Below are 22,172 nucleotides of genomic sequence, written 5' to 3' on the forward strand. Positions count from 1 at the left end.
GAGTTTTTAATGTTGAAAAAAGGTTTTTTTTAAAGAATTATTAATATAGATTATTTGGCGTGCTCTTGTATACTCCACCTTTTTTTAAATAAACGTACTATCCATGTCCGGGTTTTGTTTTTATGAATAACTTTACCGAACAAAAAAAATTTTTCCGCACAATGGTCGCACTCCTACTTTCCAAACTTGATTTTAGAATAAAATCTGCGACGATTATGCGAGAAAACACGGTATATGTGACTTTTTCTAAAAAGGAATTCTTTAAATTTGAAGGGAAGAAAACTAATCTGATAAGTTTTATCAATATCTTTCTCAGTTTCAAGTCTCAAAATAGAGATTTAAATGTGTGTGTCTTGATAAGTGCTTGAAATTTGGTAGAGAATTTGGAATACTTAAAATTATAAACTACAACCTAAAAGCCAAGCAACTTCAGACAATGGCAGTGAAAGCCTGCAATCTTTATTAAACGAAACAAAATTTCTATAAATCAACACATACATACTTACATTACTAGGAAAGAGTGGTAAAAGTGATTAATTTGTATCTATCTTTTCATTGCTTTGTCAGTAACCTTCAATATTTGTGGTCTTGAATTCATTGTTCTACTTAAGACAAGATCTAATGTTTAAAATGTGTACAACTTTTTGTTTAGATGATAATTAATAGTCTTATATTATAATGTATAATTTAACTTTGGTACTTTTTAGGTACTAGAACTACACACCCATGGGAAATATCATCAACTGAACTTCCAGGTACTATTTTAATGCCTTTTTTTCATTTAATTTTTAAATTTTTAACATTTTATTCAGCTTTATGGAATACAGTAATCTCTCTATCATCTGTGTTAATTGATATCTACTACTGCCCAAATAATTAAAATCCTGTAAAAAAAACTCGTATAATCCATTTCACAGTAAGGGCCACCCTTAAATTTCAGACCGCACCATATATTTGTCTTTATTATAATTTTAAACACATGCGAAGTCTTTAAGTACTGTGTGTCAGCTTATTGCAAACTAACATTACAGCACTGTGTGGCTATACGATCCTTATCCGTATGCTGGAGAGGGGGCAGTCACCCAATTTGTCTTGTATTGTTATTGTTCCAGAAACAACTCCAGCCACTGTAGTACCGGGCAAAGTGTGTGACGTGGCTAAACCCAACATTCCTCACCCCACGGACTGCCGGCTGTTCTACCAGTGTGTGGACACCCCTGCTGGGGCGCAGCAGGTGCAGAAGAGGTGTGGTCCGGGCACTTGGTACAACCCTGTCAGCATGGTGTGTGACTGGCCCCAGGTGGTGCAGCCTCTACGCCCGGAGTGTGCCAGTGAGTACACTCTGCTTCCTGTCGAGTCAGGACGGCAGCTGTGGTCCTTTTACACTTGCTTTCAAGAAACACTCAGGAAGTTTTTAGAAGTGTTATGATTTTTTTTAAATTGTTGCTTTTTTATATTAGCTTGTGCTTTCTTTTGAATGATAAATATTACGTGCTATATATAATTTCTCTAATTTTAACCCTATTTTTATTACAATAAATCTTCCATGAAATAAAAAAAATTAAAGGGCCAAATATATGTGTTCTTTTCTAAAAAGGAATTCTTTAAATTTGAAGGGAAGAAATCTAATGTTATAAGTTTTATCAATACCATTATCAGTTCCAAGACTCAAAATAGATACCTATTTAAATGTGTGTGTCTTTATAAGTGTAAGTAATTTGGTAGAGAATTTGGATTACTAGAGATTATAAACTACAAGTTAAAAGCCAAGCATCTTCAGACAATTTCAGTGCAAGCCTGCATTCTTTATTAAGTGAATTTTTTTTTTGGATAAATCAACACATACACACATGCGTTACTAAGAAATTTGGTAAATGTAAATATTTCATGTCTATCTTGTCATTTCTTTGTCAGTAACCTCCAATATTTGTGGCTTTGTTTAAATTGTGCTACTTATGACAAGATCTTCTTATGTTCAAAATATGTACATTTTGTTTAGATTATAATTATTAGTCTTATATTATAATATAATGTATAATTTAAATTTGGTATTTTTTAGGTACTAGAACTACACACCCATGGAAAATATCATCAACTGATCTTCCAGGTACTGTTTCATTGCCCTTTTTTAAAATTTAATTATTAAAATTAAAATTATATCATTTTAATTAGCTTTTTGGAATACAGTGAACTCTGTATCATCTGTTTTAATTGATATATACTAATGCCCAAAGAATTAAAATCCTGTAAAAAAAAAAATGGTTAAACCATTTCACTATAAGGGGTGTCCTTGAATTTCAGACCACAACATATATTTGTATTTATTATAATATTGAACACATGCGAAGTCTTTGAGTACTGTGTGTCAGCTTATTGGATGGTAACAGTAAAGCAGTGTGTTGCCATACGTTTCTTTTCCGCCTGCTGGAGAGGGGGCATTCACTAATTTGTCTCCCCCTCTCCATGTAGTTACCTTTTTTACTTCTCTGTGGCAAGTAATTCTTCTCAGTTACTTGTCGTTTCATAAAACTAGCACACAGAGAAACTTGTGCCAGACTGGAGGAATAAATAAGAACCGCTTCACTACGCCAATCCTCCGAGGCATGCTTTCCACTGATCACACACAGGAAAGTATCCACAAGTAAAAGAGGGTTGCAGGAACACGTGCACATCTTGCGGAGTCGTGGCGTCAGTGTTAGTCATGAAATGATGTAGTTGCAGGCACAGGAAGTTAATGGCCAGAGAAAACAATATTGTGGTGTCTTAAAAACCTTTTGTGGAGACCGTTGAGGTTTGCCTTCACGTGAGTTGCTTTTTCAGTGGTCATTTACTGCGGCAGAATAGGGTAATTTCAAATCGGTATGCTTAAGATAAGATGGCTCAGACCGTGCCTACACAAATTGTAGCTATTTCCCCCCTCCTCACACAAATATCTCTTGGTCCAGCTGATATATCACACCTGTCTGGCCAATGGGTGGCGGGAAATAAGCAGCTGGCACCTAAAACAAACCAGAAGGAGATTAGAGATGTGAAGTAGCAGTCAGGGCATCCTCCTCGGGTTTAAAGTGTGACAATTTTGACTGCTGTGGAGGTGGGGGATATAAAGATTCATACCAAACATCATTCTGTTATGGCAACAGAGTGGTTAGAAATATAGAACGGCCAAACGTAGAAATGTGCCAAAGCGATATTATCTTTTTTTACACCTTCAAAATACAACAAACTATTAATTAAATAAATTTAAGCACAGATACCTGAAAACTGGATAATCCAGGCCCGGATGATTGAGTGTTAACTGTAGTTGTTTATATTTTCCGTGTTTAAAATATCTTATTCTAAGACGTATCGTATATCATGTACAGAGTATCAGTAGTATTACCATTTATAATTTTTGTATGTGTAATAAAGGGTGTATGTAGAAGTTATATTGTTTATTTGGTTCGATTGTCTTTACGTAAGGCTCAACAACCTAGTAATGCAAAAAATTAACAGAAATATTGGTATGTGTTGCCTCTCAAATAAAGTATATAATATTATATTACTACTATGAGTAATGAACTAATGAAAATGAAACAGATGTTTAAAAAATAATAATTGGAAAAAATGTTTTTCCAAAATTAGAAGGTTATGAACAGCAAAATATGCGAGTTGAAAAGAAATTTTACTGTCATATACGCTTGCAGTATACTAATTTTGAGATTAATCTATAATACTGGTGCATCCTTAGCATTATTTATTGTGATTGTTCCAGAAACAACTCCAGCCACTGTAGTACCGGGCAAAATGTGTGACGTGGCTAAACCCAACATTCATCACCCCACGGACTGCCGGCTGTTCTACCAGTGTGTGGACACCCCTGCTGGGGCGCAGCAGGTGCAGAAGAGGTGTGGTCCGGGCACTTGGTACAACCCTGTCAGCATGGTGTGTGACTGGCCCCAGGTGGTGCAGCCTCTACGCCCGGAGTGTGCCAGTGAGTACACTCTGCTTCCTGTCGAGTCAGGACGGCAGCTGTGGTCCTTTTACACTTGCTTTCAAGAAACACTCAGGAAGTTTTTAGAAGAGTTATGATTATTTTTAATTTGTTGCTTTTTTGTATTAGCTTGTGCTTTGTGTTGAATGATAAAATCATACGTGCTATATATAATTTCTGTAATTTTAACCCTATTTTGTATTCTTTTTGTATTACAGTAAATATTTCATGAAATAAAAAAAAAAGGGGGGAGGGCGGGGGGCTAAATATATGTGTCCTTTTCTAAAAAGGAATTCTTCAAATTCGAAGGGAAGAAATCTAATGTTATAAGTTTTATCAATACCATTCTCAGTTCCAAGACTCAAAATAGATGTTTAAATGTGTGTGTCTTTATAAGTGCATGAAATTTGGTAGAGAATTTGGATTACTTAAAATTATAAACTACAACCTAAAAGTAAAGCATTTTCAGACAATGTCAGTGAAAGCCTGCATTATTTATTAAGTGAAATTTTTTTTTGGATAAATCAACACATACACACTTGCATTACTAAGAAATGTGGTAAATGTAAATATTAAATGTGTAAATTGTCATTTTTTAGTTATTAACCTCCAATGTTTGTGGTTTTGTTTTTATTGTGCTACTAATGACAAGATCTTCTTGTGTTCAAATTATGTACAGCATTTTGTTTAGAATATAATTAATAGTCTTATATTATAATGTATAATTTAACTTTGGTAATTTTTAGGTACTAGAACTACACACCCATGGGAAATTTCATCAACTGAACTTCCAGGTACAGTTGCCTTTTTTCAATTATTAAATTTTTGTCATTTTAATTAGTTTTTTGGATTACAGTATACTCTATATCATCCATTTTAATTGATATCTTCTAATGCCATAATAATTAAAATGTAGATAAGATTAGCTAGTAGGCCTAAAAACATCGTGAAAAATGTAACGTTTATAGTCGGCAGTGAGCATATTAAATCGCAAAATATATTATATTTTATAAAGTTTATTTTATTTCTAAACATGTATTAATTTAAGCCTATGCGTGTAAAAGAAGCATAGCAATGGGTATCACACGCTACACACAGCAGAATATTAAGTCGCACTTTAAATACATGCCGAAAATGAGACATAATCTTCACAAAATAAAATGAGCGGAGTCTTGTAACTGTTTTATACGTATTTTATAATTTAAGAAGTATTACACAGTTGACGCATATTTTTTAACTAACCATTTCTTTCTGGGGATTGTAAATAATTAATCATTGGTATCAGAACATCAAGATGCGCAGCTCAGTGAACAAAGAGAGCCAGCCGGCGGCTACACTGCGCGGTAACAGCAGCTGACCGAGTACAATGACCTTTCTCCGCGTACGGCGCGTTATTGACGGTAAATTTCCATCAATTTGCGGCCATTTTTTTTTTAAATTTTTTACTGTGACGCAATGTGTATGTAGCTCGTATTTGTTATAAACGCTGCAGGTTGCGACTGTATTTTATTAAACTTTAACGTATTTCTTACACTTAACATATTTAAAAAAGTTTTTTTTTTTAATTTTTGCCTAATTTTTCACGGTTTCTGAAAATCTGTACGTACGACCGAGGTATGTACGAACTGGGGGCCGTACGAGCGAGATCAAAAACGTTGAAAATGGAAAGTTGACAAAAGTCTGAGATAGCACGGCAGCACAAGATATCAGCGTGGACCCTGTCTATGATATGGAAACGTAGGGGCGTGATTATGAGTGCGGGGGTCATTGAAAATCGGTAAATTGGATTTAACGAAACATCGATTTAGAGTAAACATTTTCGGTAACCATAGCGATTCGTTAAATCAGGGTTCTACTGTATGCTTAAGATAAGATAGCTCAGACCTTGCACACACAAATTGTAGCTATTTCCCCCCCTCCTCATACAAATATCTCTTGGTCCAGCTGATATATCACACCTGTCTGGCCAATGGGTGGTGGGAAATAAGCAGCTGGCACCTAAAACAAACCAGAAGGAGATTGGAGATGTGAATCAGCAGTCAGGGCTCTCTCCTAGGGTTTAAAGTGTGACAAATTTGTCTGCTGTGGAGGTGGGGGATATAAAGGTTCATACCAAACAGCATTCGTTTATGGTAACAGGGTGGTTAAAAATATAGAACGGCCAAACGAAGAAATGTGCCAAAACGATATCATCTTTATTTACACCTTCAAAATACATCAAACTATTACCTAATTAAATAAATTCAAACACATATAACATGAAAATGGGATAATCCAGGCCCGGATGATTGAGTGTTTACTGTAGTTGTGTATATTTTCCGTGTTTGAAATATCTGATTCTAAGATGTATCTTATATCACGTACAGAGTATCTGTAGTAATGTTATTTTTAATAAATGTGTGCGTAATAAAGTGTGTATGTAGAAGTTACAGTTTATTTTTTAGACTGTCTTTACGTAAGGCTCAACAACCCAGTAATGTAAAACATTAACAGAAATATTGGTATGTTTTGACTCTCAAAGTGTATAATATCATACAGTAAAACCTTTTTGTTGCGACCCCATTTATTGAGACCACCTCTCTATTACAACCCGATTATGAGGAACCGTGAAAAAATTGCCGAAAATCCGAAGAAAATCGAACAGAAAATAAGTTTCTTGTGGTGAGTAGCGTGTTACTGCGTTTCTCTTGCCGAGTGCTGTACTGCCGTAGGCAGCGCATATCTAAAAATAGATACCACTTCCTGTCGACCGCTGTCAGAGCTTGACAACCCCCATTCCACGTCCCTTTGCCGGCAGCGTGCATATAAAGGTTTTTGTGGCAAAGTGTTTACGTTTAGCTTTTTGGGAGTGTCTAGTGTGGTACACAGTTAAGGCAAAGCTACCTGCTGGATTTCTCTTGACTTCGATTACTATCGGTTTACAATACACATTGACCAACTGAATGCACACCCGCCTCGACTTGTTTTAACTGCCGCAGCGATGTTTATTTTGACAGCTCAAGCAATTATCTTTTCCCGTGGGTTGACAGAAAAAGGTCGCTTCACCCAGCATAAAAAAAAAGGCTACGCCACTTATTCCCCACGCAGGAAACACACTGGCTGCCGTCTGTCTCCCCCGCATTTATCTTTCTTCTAACATTCCACGTCTCGCCTCTCGCGCAAGCAATAACGAAGCGACCACGCGTTGGGCCGTTTTATGCTTTGTTTGGTGACAGCAGCTTGATTTTATTCGGTATGTTCCTTTTCATAGGACTCTTGCTATTAAAATACATTTATATCTAAGTTTGAAAGCTTGTAAATTCCTTGCCAGAGATGACTGAACTCGAACTTGGTGTGAAAAGTGACATATTTTGACCCCTGCCTCACTGCTTTAGTACACCATTCATAATAGCCCAATTTTACGAGAGAAGGGAGGGTGAAATGAGCATTTTCTCACTGAAGGTTTTCCAAAGGAAGCGAAGTTGGGAGGACACTAGATGGTTTGTGTTTCTGGGAGGGATGAGCTAGCCTTGAAGAATTTTAACGATGGGAGGGAGGGAGGGGTGAGCTTATGCGTCATGAAGCCGCTGCCGCCAGCCAGCCTGGCGAGCTTCGTGTGCGCCCACTCGCGTTGCAGAACCTACAGCTGCCATATTTTTAAAGGAAATGTCCCATTATTTTTTTGTTATTCTTACATGAACATTATTGGAAGTATTAAAGCCGACACAAAAATACGCTGTGTGTTAAAATTAACAGATTTTAATGATCTTTCATTTCTTTTTTTTTTTAAATTTTTTTTCAGATTTTCACATGTTGGTCAAAATGTCCAATTTTTTGACGGTTCCCGAGAATGTATTCGTAAAATTACTGCTTCGTTAAATCCGGGGTTCGTGACAACGGGATTCTAGTGTATTTAACTACGGCAAGCAGAAAACGTACATGTAAACTAACCAGTAAAAATAAAACTGGCTTTTGACATATTTTCTTTAGAGGTGGCCTGTAGGGCGACGGACTTGTCATGAAGGTTGAAGTGGGTTTAAAGCAAAGCCGTCTAGCATTGTGAGTGACAGCATCCTGCCATTGTACGGCAGGTTTCTTGGCGAGTAGTGGTTTGGGAAGGGGGGGGGGGGGGGGTTGGAAATGAACTGAAAATTTTGGAAAACATCTATTACGACCCTATTCCTGAGAACCGTGAGGGGTCGTTTCAGAGAGGTTTGACTGTATTACTATTATGAGTAATGAACTAATGAAAATGAAACAGATGTTTAAAGAAAAATTACTATTATAGCCAATTTTTTTCCCCAAAATTAGAAGGTTATGAACAGCAAAATATGGGAGTTGAAATGAAATTTTACTCTAATATACATTTGCAGTATACTAATTATGAGATTAATCTATAATACTGGTGCATCCTTAGCATTATTTATTGTGATTGTTCCAGAAACAACTCCAGCCACTTTAGTACCGGGCAAAATGTGTGACGTGGCTAAACCCAAGAGTCCTCACCCCACGGACTGCCGGCTGTTCTACCAGTGTGTGGACACCCCTGCTGGGGCGCAGCAGGTGCAGAAGAGGTGTGGTCCGGGCACTTGGTACAACCCTGTCAGCATGGTGTGTGACTGGCCCCAGGTGGTGCAGCCTCTACGCCCGGAGTGTGCCAGTGAGTACACTCTGCTTCCTGTCGAGTCAGGACGGCAGCTGTGGTCCTTTTACACTTGCTTTCAAGAAACACTCAGGAAGTTTTTAGAAGTGTTATGATTATTTTTAATTTGTTGCTTTTTGTATTAGCTTGTGCTTTGTTTTTAATGATAAAATCTTACGTGCTATATATAATTTCTGTAATTTTAACCCTATTTTTTATTACAGTAAATCTTCCATGAAATAAAAAAAATTAAGGGGCCAAATATATGTGTTCTTTTCTAAAAAGGAATTATTTAAATTGGAAGGGAAGAAAACTAATCTTATAAGTTTTATCAATACCATTCTCAGTTCCAAGACTCAAAATAGATATTTAAATATGTGTGTCTTTATAAGTGCAAGAAATTTTGGTAGAGAATTTGGATTACTTAAAATTATAAACTACAACCTAATAGCCAAGCAACTTTTGACAATGGCAGTGAAAGCCTGCAATCTTTATTAAGTGAAACAATTTTTTTATATATCAATACATACACTCTTGCGTTACTAAGAAATGTAGTAAATGTAAATATTTTATGTCTATCTTATCATTTCTTTGTCCATAACCACCAATGTTTGTGGCTTTGTTTAAATTGTGCTACTTATGTCAAGATCTTTTAATGTTAAAATATGTACAACATTTTGTTTAGATTATAATTAATAGTCTTATATTATAATGTATTATTTAATTCTGGTAATTTTTAGGTACTAGAACTACAAACCCATGGAAAATATCATCAACTGAACTTCCAGGTACGGTTTCATTGCCTTTTTTTTTTTAAATTTAATTATTAAAATTTTATCATTTTAATAATCTTTTTGGAATACTTTAAACTCTATATAATCCATTTTAATGGATATCTACTACTGCCTAAATAATGAATGCTGTAAAAAAAAACAAAAAAAAAAAAACAGATAAACCAGCAGTAAGGGCCGCCCCTTGAATTTCAGACCGCACCATATATTTGTCTTTATCATAATTTTGAACACTTGCGAACTCTTTGAGTACTATAGGTCAGCTTATAGGAAAGTAACAGTATGGCAGTGTGTCGCCATACGAACCTTTTCCGTCTGCTGGAGAGGTGTCAGTCATTGACTCTGCTCCCCCCTCCAATAGTTATTTTTAGACCCCTCCGTGGCAAGTTATTCCTTCTTCTCAGTTCCTTGTCTTTTTAAAACTTCTAGCACACAGATAAACTTGTGCCAGACTGGAGGAATATATAAGAACCGCTTCACTACGCCAATCCTCCGAGGCATGCTTTCCACTGATCAAACACAGGCAAGTATCCACAAGTAAAAGAGGGTTGCAGGAACACGTGCACATCTTGCGGAGTCGTGGCGGCAGTGTTAGTCATGAAATGATGCAGTTGCAGGCACGGGAAGTAAATAGCCAGAGAAAACAATAATGATTGCGTCATGAAAACCTGTCGCGGTAGACCGGTGGTGAAGTTTGCCATCACGTATGTTTGCTTTTTCAATGGTCATTTACTGCGGCAAAATTGGGATGTTTTAAATGAGTATGCTTAAGATAAGATAGCTCAGACCTTTCACACACAAATTGTAGCTATTTCCCCCCCTCCTCATAGAAGTATGTCTTGGTCCATATGATATATCACACCTGTCTGGCCAATGGGTGGCCGGAAATAAGCAGCTGGCACCTAAAACAAACCAGAAGGAGATTGGAGATGTGAATCAGCAGTCAGGGCACCCTGCTCGGGTTTAAAGTGTGACAAATTTGTCTGCTGTGGAGGTAGGGAATATAAATGTTCATACCAAACAGCATTGTGTTATGGTAACAGGGTGGTTAGAAATATAGAATGGCCAAACGAAGAAATGTGCCGAAGCTATAATATTTTTTTTTATTCCTTCAAAATACAATAAACTATTAAGTAATTAAATTCAAGCACAGATAACTTGAAAACTGGATAATCCAGGCCCGGATGATTGAGTGTTTACTGTAGTTGTTTATATTGTCGGTGTTTAAAATATCTTATTCTAAGATGTATCCTATATCAATTACAGAGTATCTGTACTACTGTTATTTTAAATTAATATGTGCGTAATAAAGTGTGTATGTATAATTTACAGTGTATTTGTTTAGGCTGTCTTTACGTAAAGCTCAACAACCCAGTAATGCAAAAAATTAACAGAAATATAATATGTGTTGACTCTCAAATAAAGTATATAATATCATAGTACTATTATGAGTAATGAACTAATTAAAAATTAAACAGTTGTTTAAAGAACAATTACTATTTTGGCGAAAATGTTTTTCCAAAATTAGAAGGTTATGAACAGCAAAATATGCGTGTTAAAAAGAAATTTTACTGTAATATACGCTTGCAGTATACTAATTTTGAGATTAATCTATAATACTAGAGCATCCTTAGCATTATTTATTGTGATTGTTCCAGAAACAACTCCAGCCACTGTGGTACCGGGCAAAGTGTGTGACGTGGCTAAACCCAAGAGACCTCACCCCACGGACTGCCGGCTGTTCTACCAGTGTGTGGACACCCCTGCTGGGGCGCAGCAGGTGCAGAAGAGGTGTGGTCCGGGCACTTGGTACAACCCTGTCAGCATGGTGTGTGACTGGCCCCAGGTGGTGCAGCCTCTACGCCCGGAGTGTGCCAGTGAGTACACTCTGCTTCCTGAATCATGTCGTGTCAGGCTAGGGACTCAGTTGAAGGGAAACTAATTTGTAGGGACATGCATATTTTGCGAAAAGATCCCGTGTCTAGCTGAAAGTTAAAACTCTGTGGCATCGTCTGTGTTTTGTGATTGGGTGAGTTTTTATTCAGGTACATGTAAATTGTTACTAAACCAATCACAGTATTTTATCGCGGAAGCAAACGCATTCTGATTGGCTTGATCAAATAAGGCATGGACTTCTCTCGCTGACCCCTGCCAATCGTTAGGACGTAACCATTGGTGTGGGTATACCTTATTGGAGTCTAATAGGCAGATTTTTTCGTGAATAATACCTGCTCTACTATGTGATATTACATACACTTACTTAGTACAATAGTAACTATTAAGTACCATAAGAATATGTTTAGGACATTTGTTTTAAAAGTGATTTTGTTTAAATTCACTGAATACAAAAATTACATTAATTAAAGTGTAGATTACTAATAAACTTCCAATGGTATAAATGTTAACTTAGACTACTATAGGCTTTAAAATGCTTATCTTGTTTTAAGGTATCAATTTAGTAACTTCTTTCTTTATTTGCTTTATGCCACTAACGGTTTATGTCTTTTGTGAAAGATGTCAACATTTGACTGAATAAATTGAAACCTTATTAAGAGACTATGTTACTACAAAATTCTCATTGGTATGAAGTGTTTTTACAGGCTGTTGAAATTACATAGGAGTTATAAAACTGCTAAACTTGTATCATAAAAATACTTTTCTAAAAACATCATATAATTCGTTTGGATAAAAGAAAAATTGAGGGTGCCCAACATCTAAATGAAATAATTGTATGACAGGTTCAAGTTTTGCAGTAGTTTTAGAACTTTGTTAAATGAAATATTAATAAAGATGATTAGTGTTCCATCTTCCTGTATTATTTGCAATAAACAAGTTGTTTGGCTCCAATTTCAAAGGCATAAATAAGCATGGGGAAGAACACACATTCAAACATAATATACTAGAGATGGGCCAATCAAATCCTCAAATACCAAAAAATCCTTAGTATCTGAATGATTTTATATTCATAGAAAAATATTTGAAAAAAAATATTAGAGGAAATAAAGTAAATTAAAAAATTCAACACTGAACTTTCCTTCACACCTATCCTGTTGCCATTCCCCAAGATATTGTATTTTCAACATGTAATTATATAAATTAAACTACAATTTTTATTAATTCTGCAATCTTCGGTTATGAATACAACATTTAAAGGGTTAAATGTTTCAACACCATAGTTACATAATAGTTTTCTTTTCTTGTACATTATTTTATTATGTACCTTTAAGAACTATATTTGGATTCGAGGTACTCTTTGGGATTCGAATTGGAGATTCGTATTCATACATATAGGTATATTACAGACATCTGGTTGCTAGATGCTAGTGCGTTTGGCCAATTCTAAATGACGTGCCCCACTCATTGTCTGCTTTCCGTGAAGCATTTCAACCTTATGTCTCTGCAGTCACACTTCATCTCAGCCACTGGTTTGACTTCACCATGTGTGCAAAGTTCAAATTTGCGCGCTGTTGTAGTTTTGCAGGGTTGAGTTTCCGGACATATGTTGCTTAGCAATAATTGCTTGTTTTGGCATTGCCTACTGCCGTTAAATTTGCGCCCAGAAATTTCAGAACATACTGTAAATATGTACATCTAAGTATGTGTGTTATTAATTATATTAATGTGTGTGTGTTTTTTTGGGATGAACATCTGAACTTTGTTGGTCGAATCGAAACTCAGTATGTTGTTTGCAATTTTTGTAGCAATCTTGCCTAATACATGTGCTATTCATCATGATAACTTTGGAAGACAAACATATTTTAAGCTTTTGACTTTCCCTCTGCTTCGTATTCATCAGTGGCTGGATTTTCATCAAAATATCATTAAATTACTGCATTACTTCTACTTCAATCTGTCATGCTCATTTTTTGTTGTTGTGTAGTATAGATGAAAACTTCTCCAGTTTCTTTATAACGTTTTTTTAAAAATATATACCTACAGTTACTTGTGTGAAAGCACTTAAAGATATGGTTGCACCTAATAAAAAAATTCAGATAGTTAAATTATATTTTGAGTAATTTTCATATGAAATGTAACCAAATAAAAAAAAAGGTGTATAAATAGAAAAATTAGTGATTTGAAACTGTGTAAAAAATAAAGCTATGATTTTTCATTTTTAACAATTTTGACGTTCTATTGTGGAAGTGAATAGGTATCAACATATTAAAAATTAATTGTATTCCATAACTATTCCTAAGAGTGTTTATTATTATTATTATTTTATTTTTTAGGTACAAGAAGAACAACCACAAGTGTGCCCATCTACCCGACAACTGCAGGTACGGATATGCTAATGCAGTAATAGTCATTTTCACTCTTTTCTCTAATTTAAATCAAAATTGCTTTAATAGTTCTAAGTTCTAAGTATAGCAAAATATGAATGAGTTGTAAAAATTTTTATGTTAGAAAAAATTATAAATCAGAATTTTTATTTATATCAATTCTGAAGCTGAAGTGAGATATATTGGTAAATAAAAATACACTGATGTTAGCATTCAGATTAAATTAAGTATAACTTACTTTCAGCCACTTTACTTTCCAAAAAATTGGTATTTCTGTTTCAAGCCATCTTGCAATGTTACATGGTTTAGTGAAGACTTTTATTTATTTATTTTTTTTAATTCACAACCAGCACTGAAAAATTTTCTTGCACATTCATAAGAATTAAACTCTTCAAGAAAGTTAATCTCTATGTAATTTAATACTGTTTAATATAGTAAAGTAAATAATGTTGATTATTATTTAGTTTCTTGTTTTTTAATCACAAAAAAAAGTTTAAGTATAGAAATTTAAAGCTTGTAGCATTGCAAAATGGGTCATAAGAATATTAAGAATAAGTTTGAGGTGAAGGATATTTTTTTTTTGTTGATATAGAAAACAGTTCAGATATGTTAAAAATTGTTATTAATTACTTTGGTTAAATTTCATGGAAAGCCTTTAAATACTTATTTCCTTGAGATACTTAATTATTAATTTGAGGGTTAACTCCAGTTCGTAATAATAATTTTGATATTTGATAATTAATTTCAGTAATTGTTTTGTTTAAAGCAGTATAAATGATATTTTTACAGGACATCATTTTAAACAAAAGTTTCTAATATGGTATGAATTTCAACTTTGTTTACTAAATTTTTAACATAGAATTTTTTGGGTAATTTTATATTCTATGGGATATTGCTAGTGTAATATTTTGAGAATAGTCTGGAAGGTACGGAAGGAAGAGCGGACAGGCGCGACACTCTGGCGCCAGAAAGCTATTTTTCACTTTGTAAATGCGTGTTTGGGATTTACGCGTCACGTTGTACGCACAGCTGTAGCGACCGTCTGGAAGGGTCTCTGGAGGCTACCACTAGCCAGCCAATCAGGGCAAGCCCTGACGTCAAGTGATGTGCCCGCACGAATTTCCTTATATGGTCATGTTTTGGGATTATGTGCGCTGATTGGTCAGTTGGCCCACGGGGTTGCCTCCCTTGTTTTCACCTTTACAAGGGAAGGTAATCTCGTCGACCAAGTCACTTGTTGCTCGATCGTCGCCGAACTCGGTCGCGTCGTCGGCAAGTCGCCAGACAAATGAAAAATTACTAAGGGACAATTTAACGCCTAGGGGCTGGGGCCAGGCCGTATTTTTTCAAACTAAGTTCTTTTTTTTCGGACTAATGCATTAGAAATTTAGGCCCTAGGCGTCGGCATCGGCCCGACTTCGTGTGATTTCGGTCCGCGATCAACGGTACCTTGAGTTAGGTAATTAACCAAGGGACATTACTAAGAGTTTTTTTTTTATCGGCGAGTGACAAGACTCCTCGACCATCAACGGCAATATGTATGGTGCTGTGGTATGTATTTGGACCTCATCCTATCAAAATCAAAGACATCGTTAAAATTCGTATAAGAAAAGACAAAAACTGTACAAGTAACGAAGTTTTACTAACTAAATTCTTTTGTAAAATTGTGTATTGAGGACATGTAATGATGAGAAAAAACATTATTTTAAAGAAATAAACAAAGATAATTTAATAAACTCTTTTATTTCCAAATAACGCAGAACCATAGTAATGAAAAATTCCTCAGGAACATTGTTTGTTTTGTTTTGTTACGTTTCTATGTGTGCTTAGCCGGGCAAAAACATACAACGTAACAAGCTGAGCTATAATTGACCTACATATTTACACATATATAGTTATAGCGATAAACACATAACAAAAAAAATACACAGCAGTCTGGCTACAATGTAATATTCTTAACCCCATTCCTTTGTTTATTTCAGTTGTTTAGCTTGTGAGAAATTAATGTAGCTGTAGTGTAGCATAAGGTAACAATTAGTATTTACAAGATAAAATTCATATTAGTAAGAATTTCAAAATTATGTGCATATACTTGTATAAATTATTTTCTCCGTTGGAAAGTGTGATATGATGTTTATATTGTAACTCAGTGGTGGATTTTATAATTTATTTATTTTACAAAGTTCTTAAAATAAAAAGTAGTATGATGTTTAGCGCTTCTGATTGGTTAAAAACGTAGCATGGTTTTGGTAATACACAGTATTAAGCAAGAGTTTAACTTACAGCAATCTGTACTTAATACTTATACCGCGCTTGTGTAAATGCTTATTGCAGTTTACAATAATTGTAACTAGTTAATTTGAATTACGTGAAGTGTAACTCTTTCAAGTAATGTGAGTAGTTCTTGTTAAATGCATTTTTGGGTGTTTCACCTCTTTCATGGAGAAGGAGAGTCTATAACTTCTTACAGATGACACAATGTTTCTATTTCGTAATTAGTTTCTTTCAAAGTGTGTAAATATCAATAATTAACTTGTAAGTAAATTTTTTTTCCAGATATTTGTTGTTATTTAGACCTGTGCGAAGCTTTGAGTAAGAAATAAATCGAAGCTCATTTATATTATTTGACTTGACTTTGACAGGAAATTTACCATTCGTTGTTATTCGGGAAGCTTCGTTTCTGAGTCAAATCTTTGCATCTCATGTGAAGCTAGGCATTTGTTTCGAAGCTTTAAAACATGGAAGCCTAAGAACCTTACAAATGTTGAAATATTTTTTTGATTACTTCAATCCAGTATTTAATTAAATAAGTGTAATACAGCCTGGCTGATAACGATACCTATTCATAATTCGGTTTGACTTTGTGAATTCGATTTGATCGAAAAACTAGGATTCACACAAGCTTATTTTTTATATTTTTTTTTTGCTGCTATTTCTTGCCACTCCTTGGATACACCCTTGTGTCATGGCCTTAAGACCGTCTTGTGCGGTGTTTCATTAATTTTTAAGTTTTTATGTGAAACAGTAATTATAGTATTGTATGGAATGTACTGTTTTTTTTCAGTGTGTCCACCCGGAGAGAATTGGGAAGAATGTGCTGTACCTTGTGAAAAGATGTGCCAGTATTACGACTACGTTGCGCGTGAATCGGGAGAGTGCCTTTCTCCATACGGCTGTCTCAAAGGTAGACTCCACACCCGTCAGGTTCTTTGTAACTACGCACACTGCATCGACCTATACCGTCCACTGCTGCTTATCCCGCCAAAGATATTCCGTTAAATAGAGGTCTGCGAGCATTCAGAAATATTTGACATTCGTGAATAATTTGATATTTGATTCAACATTTCAAATTAATTTTTTTTTTTTTTTTAATTTTTCATTTCCAATAAATATAGCAAGTGGGACTTGTACTAAAAAATTTTAATGAGAAGAGTGTAACGTTAATGAAGTTTAGAAGATTCATAGAGAAGTTGTGATTGGTTTTCTGCAAATAGTTTATAAATACAACAAATAATCTGTAATTATGAGTGAAAAACATTTAAAAAAAACTCTCCTTTTATAGATACAATAATTTTTATCAATATAAATTTAAAAATAATTTTTTTGTATACATAAAAGGAAAATATATTGACAAATTTTGACAAATATTTTACACAACAATTGTTCGATATAAAATTTGTGATTTTTAAAATATTTTTCGTGTAGCAAAAAACAGGTCTTGCTTTCCATTTTGCATTATTCATGCATATGGATGTGCACCCTTTGTGTACAATTCGTGATGATTTTTTAAAGTTTAATGGTACAGTATCTTGCGGAACAGTAATAGGAAAGGTATGAAGAAAAAACTTAAATAGACCTAGTAAACTTCAGAGATATCACTGATATCAGTTTTGAGTTTTCTCCAGTATTTTTTGTTTAATTGTTTTGTTCAGATCTCAAATATCAATTACTAGAGATTCAGTGGTAGGGTTGGAAAAGTTGACCATCCATTCACAATTTTTTTAAAAATCATTATAATTTTGTAAGTTTACTATTAACAATGAATTTTATCAACAGGTTGCCGACCAGTGAGTGGAGAATTTGACTGTCCTGCAGAAAATTTGTGGCGTGATGAAGTAACTTGTGTGTCAGTGGCTGACTGTACTTGCGTCTCTAGAAATGGATCTCTTGTGAAGGTACATAGACTGTGTGTCTTTGTGGTAGAGTATAAATGATTGCATAATTATAACTGTCATACACACTTTAATAGATTAATATGTAGATCCTTGCATTCTGATTTATACAGCACTGACTGTAGGAGAGTTTAGTGTTTCCTTTTAAGTACCGCATTTACCCATGTATGGGTCGCAGATTTTTTTTTTGTTTGATAAAATTTTACTGCGATCCATATGTACAAATATTTCCATCTTGGGTAAAAATAAATTAACATTGCACTGTTGTGGTTGACTATATGCTTAAATAACTAGCCTGTGTTGGTTTTTATGTTTTTAATAATTATGTCACGAGTAAATTTCAGTTGTTTGATTAAAATATCTCAGCAGTGAGTGTAAAGCATCGTGAACTGTGCTGTTAAGCTACGTCTGCCACCTGTCGCGCTTGCTACCCAGCCGGTGGCATGTTTGTGTTTTTTTGGAAAATGTACCGACACCAGGAATGTAAATGAGGTGATAATAACGTAATAAGACCTACAAGCTAAAAACAAAGTAAAAAATAATTTTTTCCAACATATTTAGGTGATACCTTTTAGTTCGAAAACTTTGGCTGACAAACTTACATTTGTTAATTTTAATACATACATACTTTAAAATTTAATGACTTCAGTTGAATTTTGGTGCTTTATAGTGTATCAAACTTTCATTTTGGTGTTGTTGGTGCATTTGACATGCTTTTCTGTTTTTATTTTGGTTTTTTTTTTCGCAACTCACCATGTAATCCGGTCTGTAAAACTGTGCAGCGTGTGTTGGTGTTGGATTGAATTGTTTTTTTTCCCCCCGTGTTCCTTTCAGCCAGGAATGCCGTACTGGGAGTCGGAGTGTGAAGTTTGCCAGTGCACGAGCAACAAGTACGTCTGTGACAGCTCCCGTTGCACGTCGCACACCGCACAAACTGCGACCACGCGGTTGCCGCCGACTTCGACTCCGAACATCGTGACGGCGCACGAGACGCCGAGGGGCACCATGGGGAACGGCAGCGTCGTAGTCACCACCACTCCAGTTTCAGTCGGCAAGACGATCGTCATCATCATCCCCACATCCACAACCCCACCGTTTCTGTGCGACAAGGAGAAGTACGTACATATGTACTTTGTTCTCACTAAGATGATTTGTTAGGGATGTGATTTTGTGGTTTGTATCCTTCGGACAGTTTCATTTTTTTAAATGGTAGTACATTTTGGTGTTATTGGTTTTCATTTTTACATATTGTCTTTATTCATTAAACTATAGTGAATTATTCAACAAATATGAAAGTGTATTATTAATTAACTAGTTATAAGGCGCCCGTTGAATAATGATGAATATAACACAAAATTTTACACAATTTAATATACACAAAATAATTATTAAAATTTCAATTTATTTTAATATTGTGCAAATGAAAATTAATTCTCATATATATAATAACAAAAAAAGTATTTGAAAAAAAAATGTTTTTTGATTAAGAACCTCTTGTAAAACTACATTGTGTGTGAATTGTCTCATTCAATAATCCTTAATGACATATAACGAGAAACGTAATCAAAATTGATTTTTAGCGATAAATTGAATATTTACTTAATATGCGAAGTTAATTATTCAAATTAGAAAAATAAAAGAATAATTAAAATCTCACAAATTAAGTAAAAATAAATGCTCTTCTTTAACTTCTAGCGCCATCTTTTCGTGAAAAATTCTAATGCAATTTCTAAAAATTTTTAAATAATATGAAAGTGTTGCTTGTGTAAAACGGCATCTGCACTGTGCCGGCCTCAGACTCCTGGTGGGTCCTGGTGGCTGCAGGTAGGTGCTCTCTCACAGCGTTACACAATCATTAAGTCAGTGATCAGCATAACTATATATAGGATACACTATTTCACCAAAATAGTCTTATTTTGATTGACGCCTGATGCACATGTACGGTAAGATCATTTTTTTTTTATCATGCCAAGTAAGTATAATTTCTAGCGCGCATACATAAGTATGCTATTTGTAGCAACTTACAACCAGCAATAGTTATCATCTGAAATAACTCTGGGAAAATTATATTAGTGATGGCCCGATATCCAAAAACCCGATACCGATACCGATTCCGATATTTCCAAATTTACCGATCTGATACCCGATACCCGATATTCCGATAATAGGCCTATCTCATTTCTAATACTGATTCTATAAAATTGTGGTTCTGGAGTATTATTAGAGACAATAATGAAAAATGTTAAATATTATAAAAAACATACTTATGTGAATGTATATTATTTTTATTAATTAAAAATATTGTAAATTCACATCAAATGAAAGCTAATAACGAAATTATCATAATGGCCTACAAATAATCTCTCTTAATTCAAATTCACTGCATGTACTTAGTCCAGTGTCTCAACTGTAATCTACGAAAAATACTGTCTGAAAAACATCAAACTTTTGTAACCTTTGTAAAATTTCATCACGGTAAACGACACGCTAGAAAGGAAGGTCTTCAATTAGCAAATTTTTTGACCATTGTTCAAGTGTATCACTCCATTTATTGGTGCGAAAACACGTTAAAAATACGTGAAAAGTAATTTCAATACAACTTTGAAACGTACTGCAGAGTTTATAAAACCACACATCTTTATTTATGTTATTGGCAATGCACTCAATATAGCCAACATAATACCTTTGCTGCAACTTGCCCTACTTAAACACATTTCATATTTTAGCTTTTGTAAAACTTACGTAACGTCTTTGTATAGAACAGCAGTTGGCGACCATGAAACAACACGGAAAGAAAATGCCTGTTATATCCTTTACTTACTCAATGGTTATATCAAGCAGCTACTTTATTCTTCCCAATGTTTACTTACGGCTACACCACTTATTAAATTAAATATCGTAATTATTTTTGTTTATGTTTTCAATTTATGTACACTTAGTGAACTTCGAAAATTCATCAAGCAAAAACATTTTGCGAGTATCTGAAATGAATAAATATGCATTAATAACTGGGATTTGTGTACACATAGAAGAATTGAACCGTCGGGATGCATTGCAGTATCAGAAAGAAGAAATAGGCTTGAAATTGTTTCAGTGGAAAATATGCTTGGAATTACTAGGTAATATGGTGACGTGAAGAAAGATAAATTATGCCCGTGGAAAATAAGCTTGGAATTACAGTTAAGGTTATGTGAGAAGTATTATTGGCGAGAGCAAACATCGGTTATCAAAATATCGCAAGTATTTACTGATCTCCGATATTGAAAAATGTGCCGATATTACCGATCTCCGATATCTGATATCGAATATCGGGCCATCACTAAATTAAATGTTATAATATTTCATTGGTCACAATCTGTCAAAAGATATTTATTTAAATGGAGTACTTGTACATGAAATTTAGATATGTATACTACTATAGTTTAAGTTTTCAATACAATTTTCCAAATATTAATTTATAATGCACAAGTAAAAAACAAAAAAACAGTTGCTTAAAATTTGAGAATATTATTTTTTTTTTAATTTGTTACACAAAGTAAATATTCTTAAAACAACATCATGAGAAATATTCTGAAATAATTTTTTTTAGAATTAGTAAAAAAATCCAACTTTGACATAAATTTTTGACGACACTGATTATCATTAAGGAAGCATCACTTTTGACTTCACTTGGCACACCACTATTAGGGTAATTTGTGTATAAGTGCATGAATGTGGGTTTGTTATCATAAACAGAAGTTGTGATTTAATAACAACTGTGTATTTCCTTTCTTAGTCTAATACACCTCATTGATGGACCGAAACCTTTACTGCCCTCTGCTCTTACGGCCAGCAGTTACCTATCTCCAGAGTTTTCACCTCAGGCCGGACGGATAGGCAACCAGAGTCAACCCTCAGGTGAGTTTTCCTTAAGTGTGATTAGGAAAAGTATGTTAATTGACATGACTTTAATATTACTAACACAACATAACTTCACCAGTGTTTTATTTCTTGGTGCCCCAAAAATAATGTAATCATATGCATTTTTTTGTGTTTACTGGACAGTCATTTCTGCCTACCAAACAATCACATGCGCCTACCATATAGTCTGTTATTCCCACTTTACATTAAGTGGTGCCTACCGGACAGTCAGTATATCATTCTGGTCTTTAAATGGTGCCCTCTGGGCATTCAGTATGTTCTGGTTCCAAGTGGACAGTCACTAGTACCTACAGACATTCACTAGTGCCTACCGGACAGTCATTTGTGCGTACTGGACATTCACTAGTGCGTACTGGACATTCACTAGTGCCAACCGGACAGTCACTAGTGCCTATTATACCGGACATTTACTCATGC

At 34.6% G+C, this 22,172-nt stretch overlaps 1 protein-coding gene across 4 annotated transcripts in view; it reads left to right on the top strand.

Annotated features, from left to right (window-relative positions):
• The window catches only part of LOC134536901 (hemocytin), a 154,636-nt gene that overhangs the window by 71,928 nt on the left and 60,536 nt on the right, over positions 1-22,172 (top strand). For 3 of the 4 annotated variants that reach the window (XM_063376975.1, XM_063376977.1, XM_063376976.1), the window contains 13 exons: positions 708-755; positions 1,113-1,331; positions 2,060-2,107; positions 3,752-3,970; positions 4,717-4,764; positions 8,391-8,609; positions 9,332-9,379; positions 11,041-11,259; positions 13,612-13,659; positions 16,727-16,846; positions 17,719-17,837; positions 18,669-18,949; positions 21,610-21,731. In XM_063376975.1, coding sequence (XP_063233045.1) covers positions 708-755; positions 1,113-1,331; positions 2,060-2,107; positions 3,752-3,970; positions 4,717-4,764; positions 8,391-8,609; positions 9,332-9,379; positions 11,041-11,259; positions 13,612-13,659; positions 16,727-16,846; positions 17,719-17,837; positions 18,669-18,949; positions 21,610-21,731 — 1,758 coding nt within the window. The remainder of the gene's footprint in view (positions 1-707; positions 756-1,112; positions 1,332-2,059; positions 2,108-3,751; positions 3,971-4,716; positions 4,765-8,390; positions 8,610-9,331; positions 9,380-11,040; positions 11,260-13,611; positions 13,660-16,726; positions 16,847-17,718; positions 17,838-18,668; positions 18,950-21,609; positions 21,732-22,172) is intronic. The other variant, XM_063376978.1, reaches the window with a different exon arrangement.

Source organism: Bacillus rossius, chromosome 11, assembly GCF_032445375.1.
Source record: "Bacillus rossius redtenbacheri isolate Brsri chromosome 11, Brsri_v3, whole genome shotgun sequence".
Lineage (NCBI taxonomy): Eukaryota > Metazoa > Arthropoda > Insecta > Phasmatodea > Bacillidae > Bacillus > Bacillus rossius.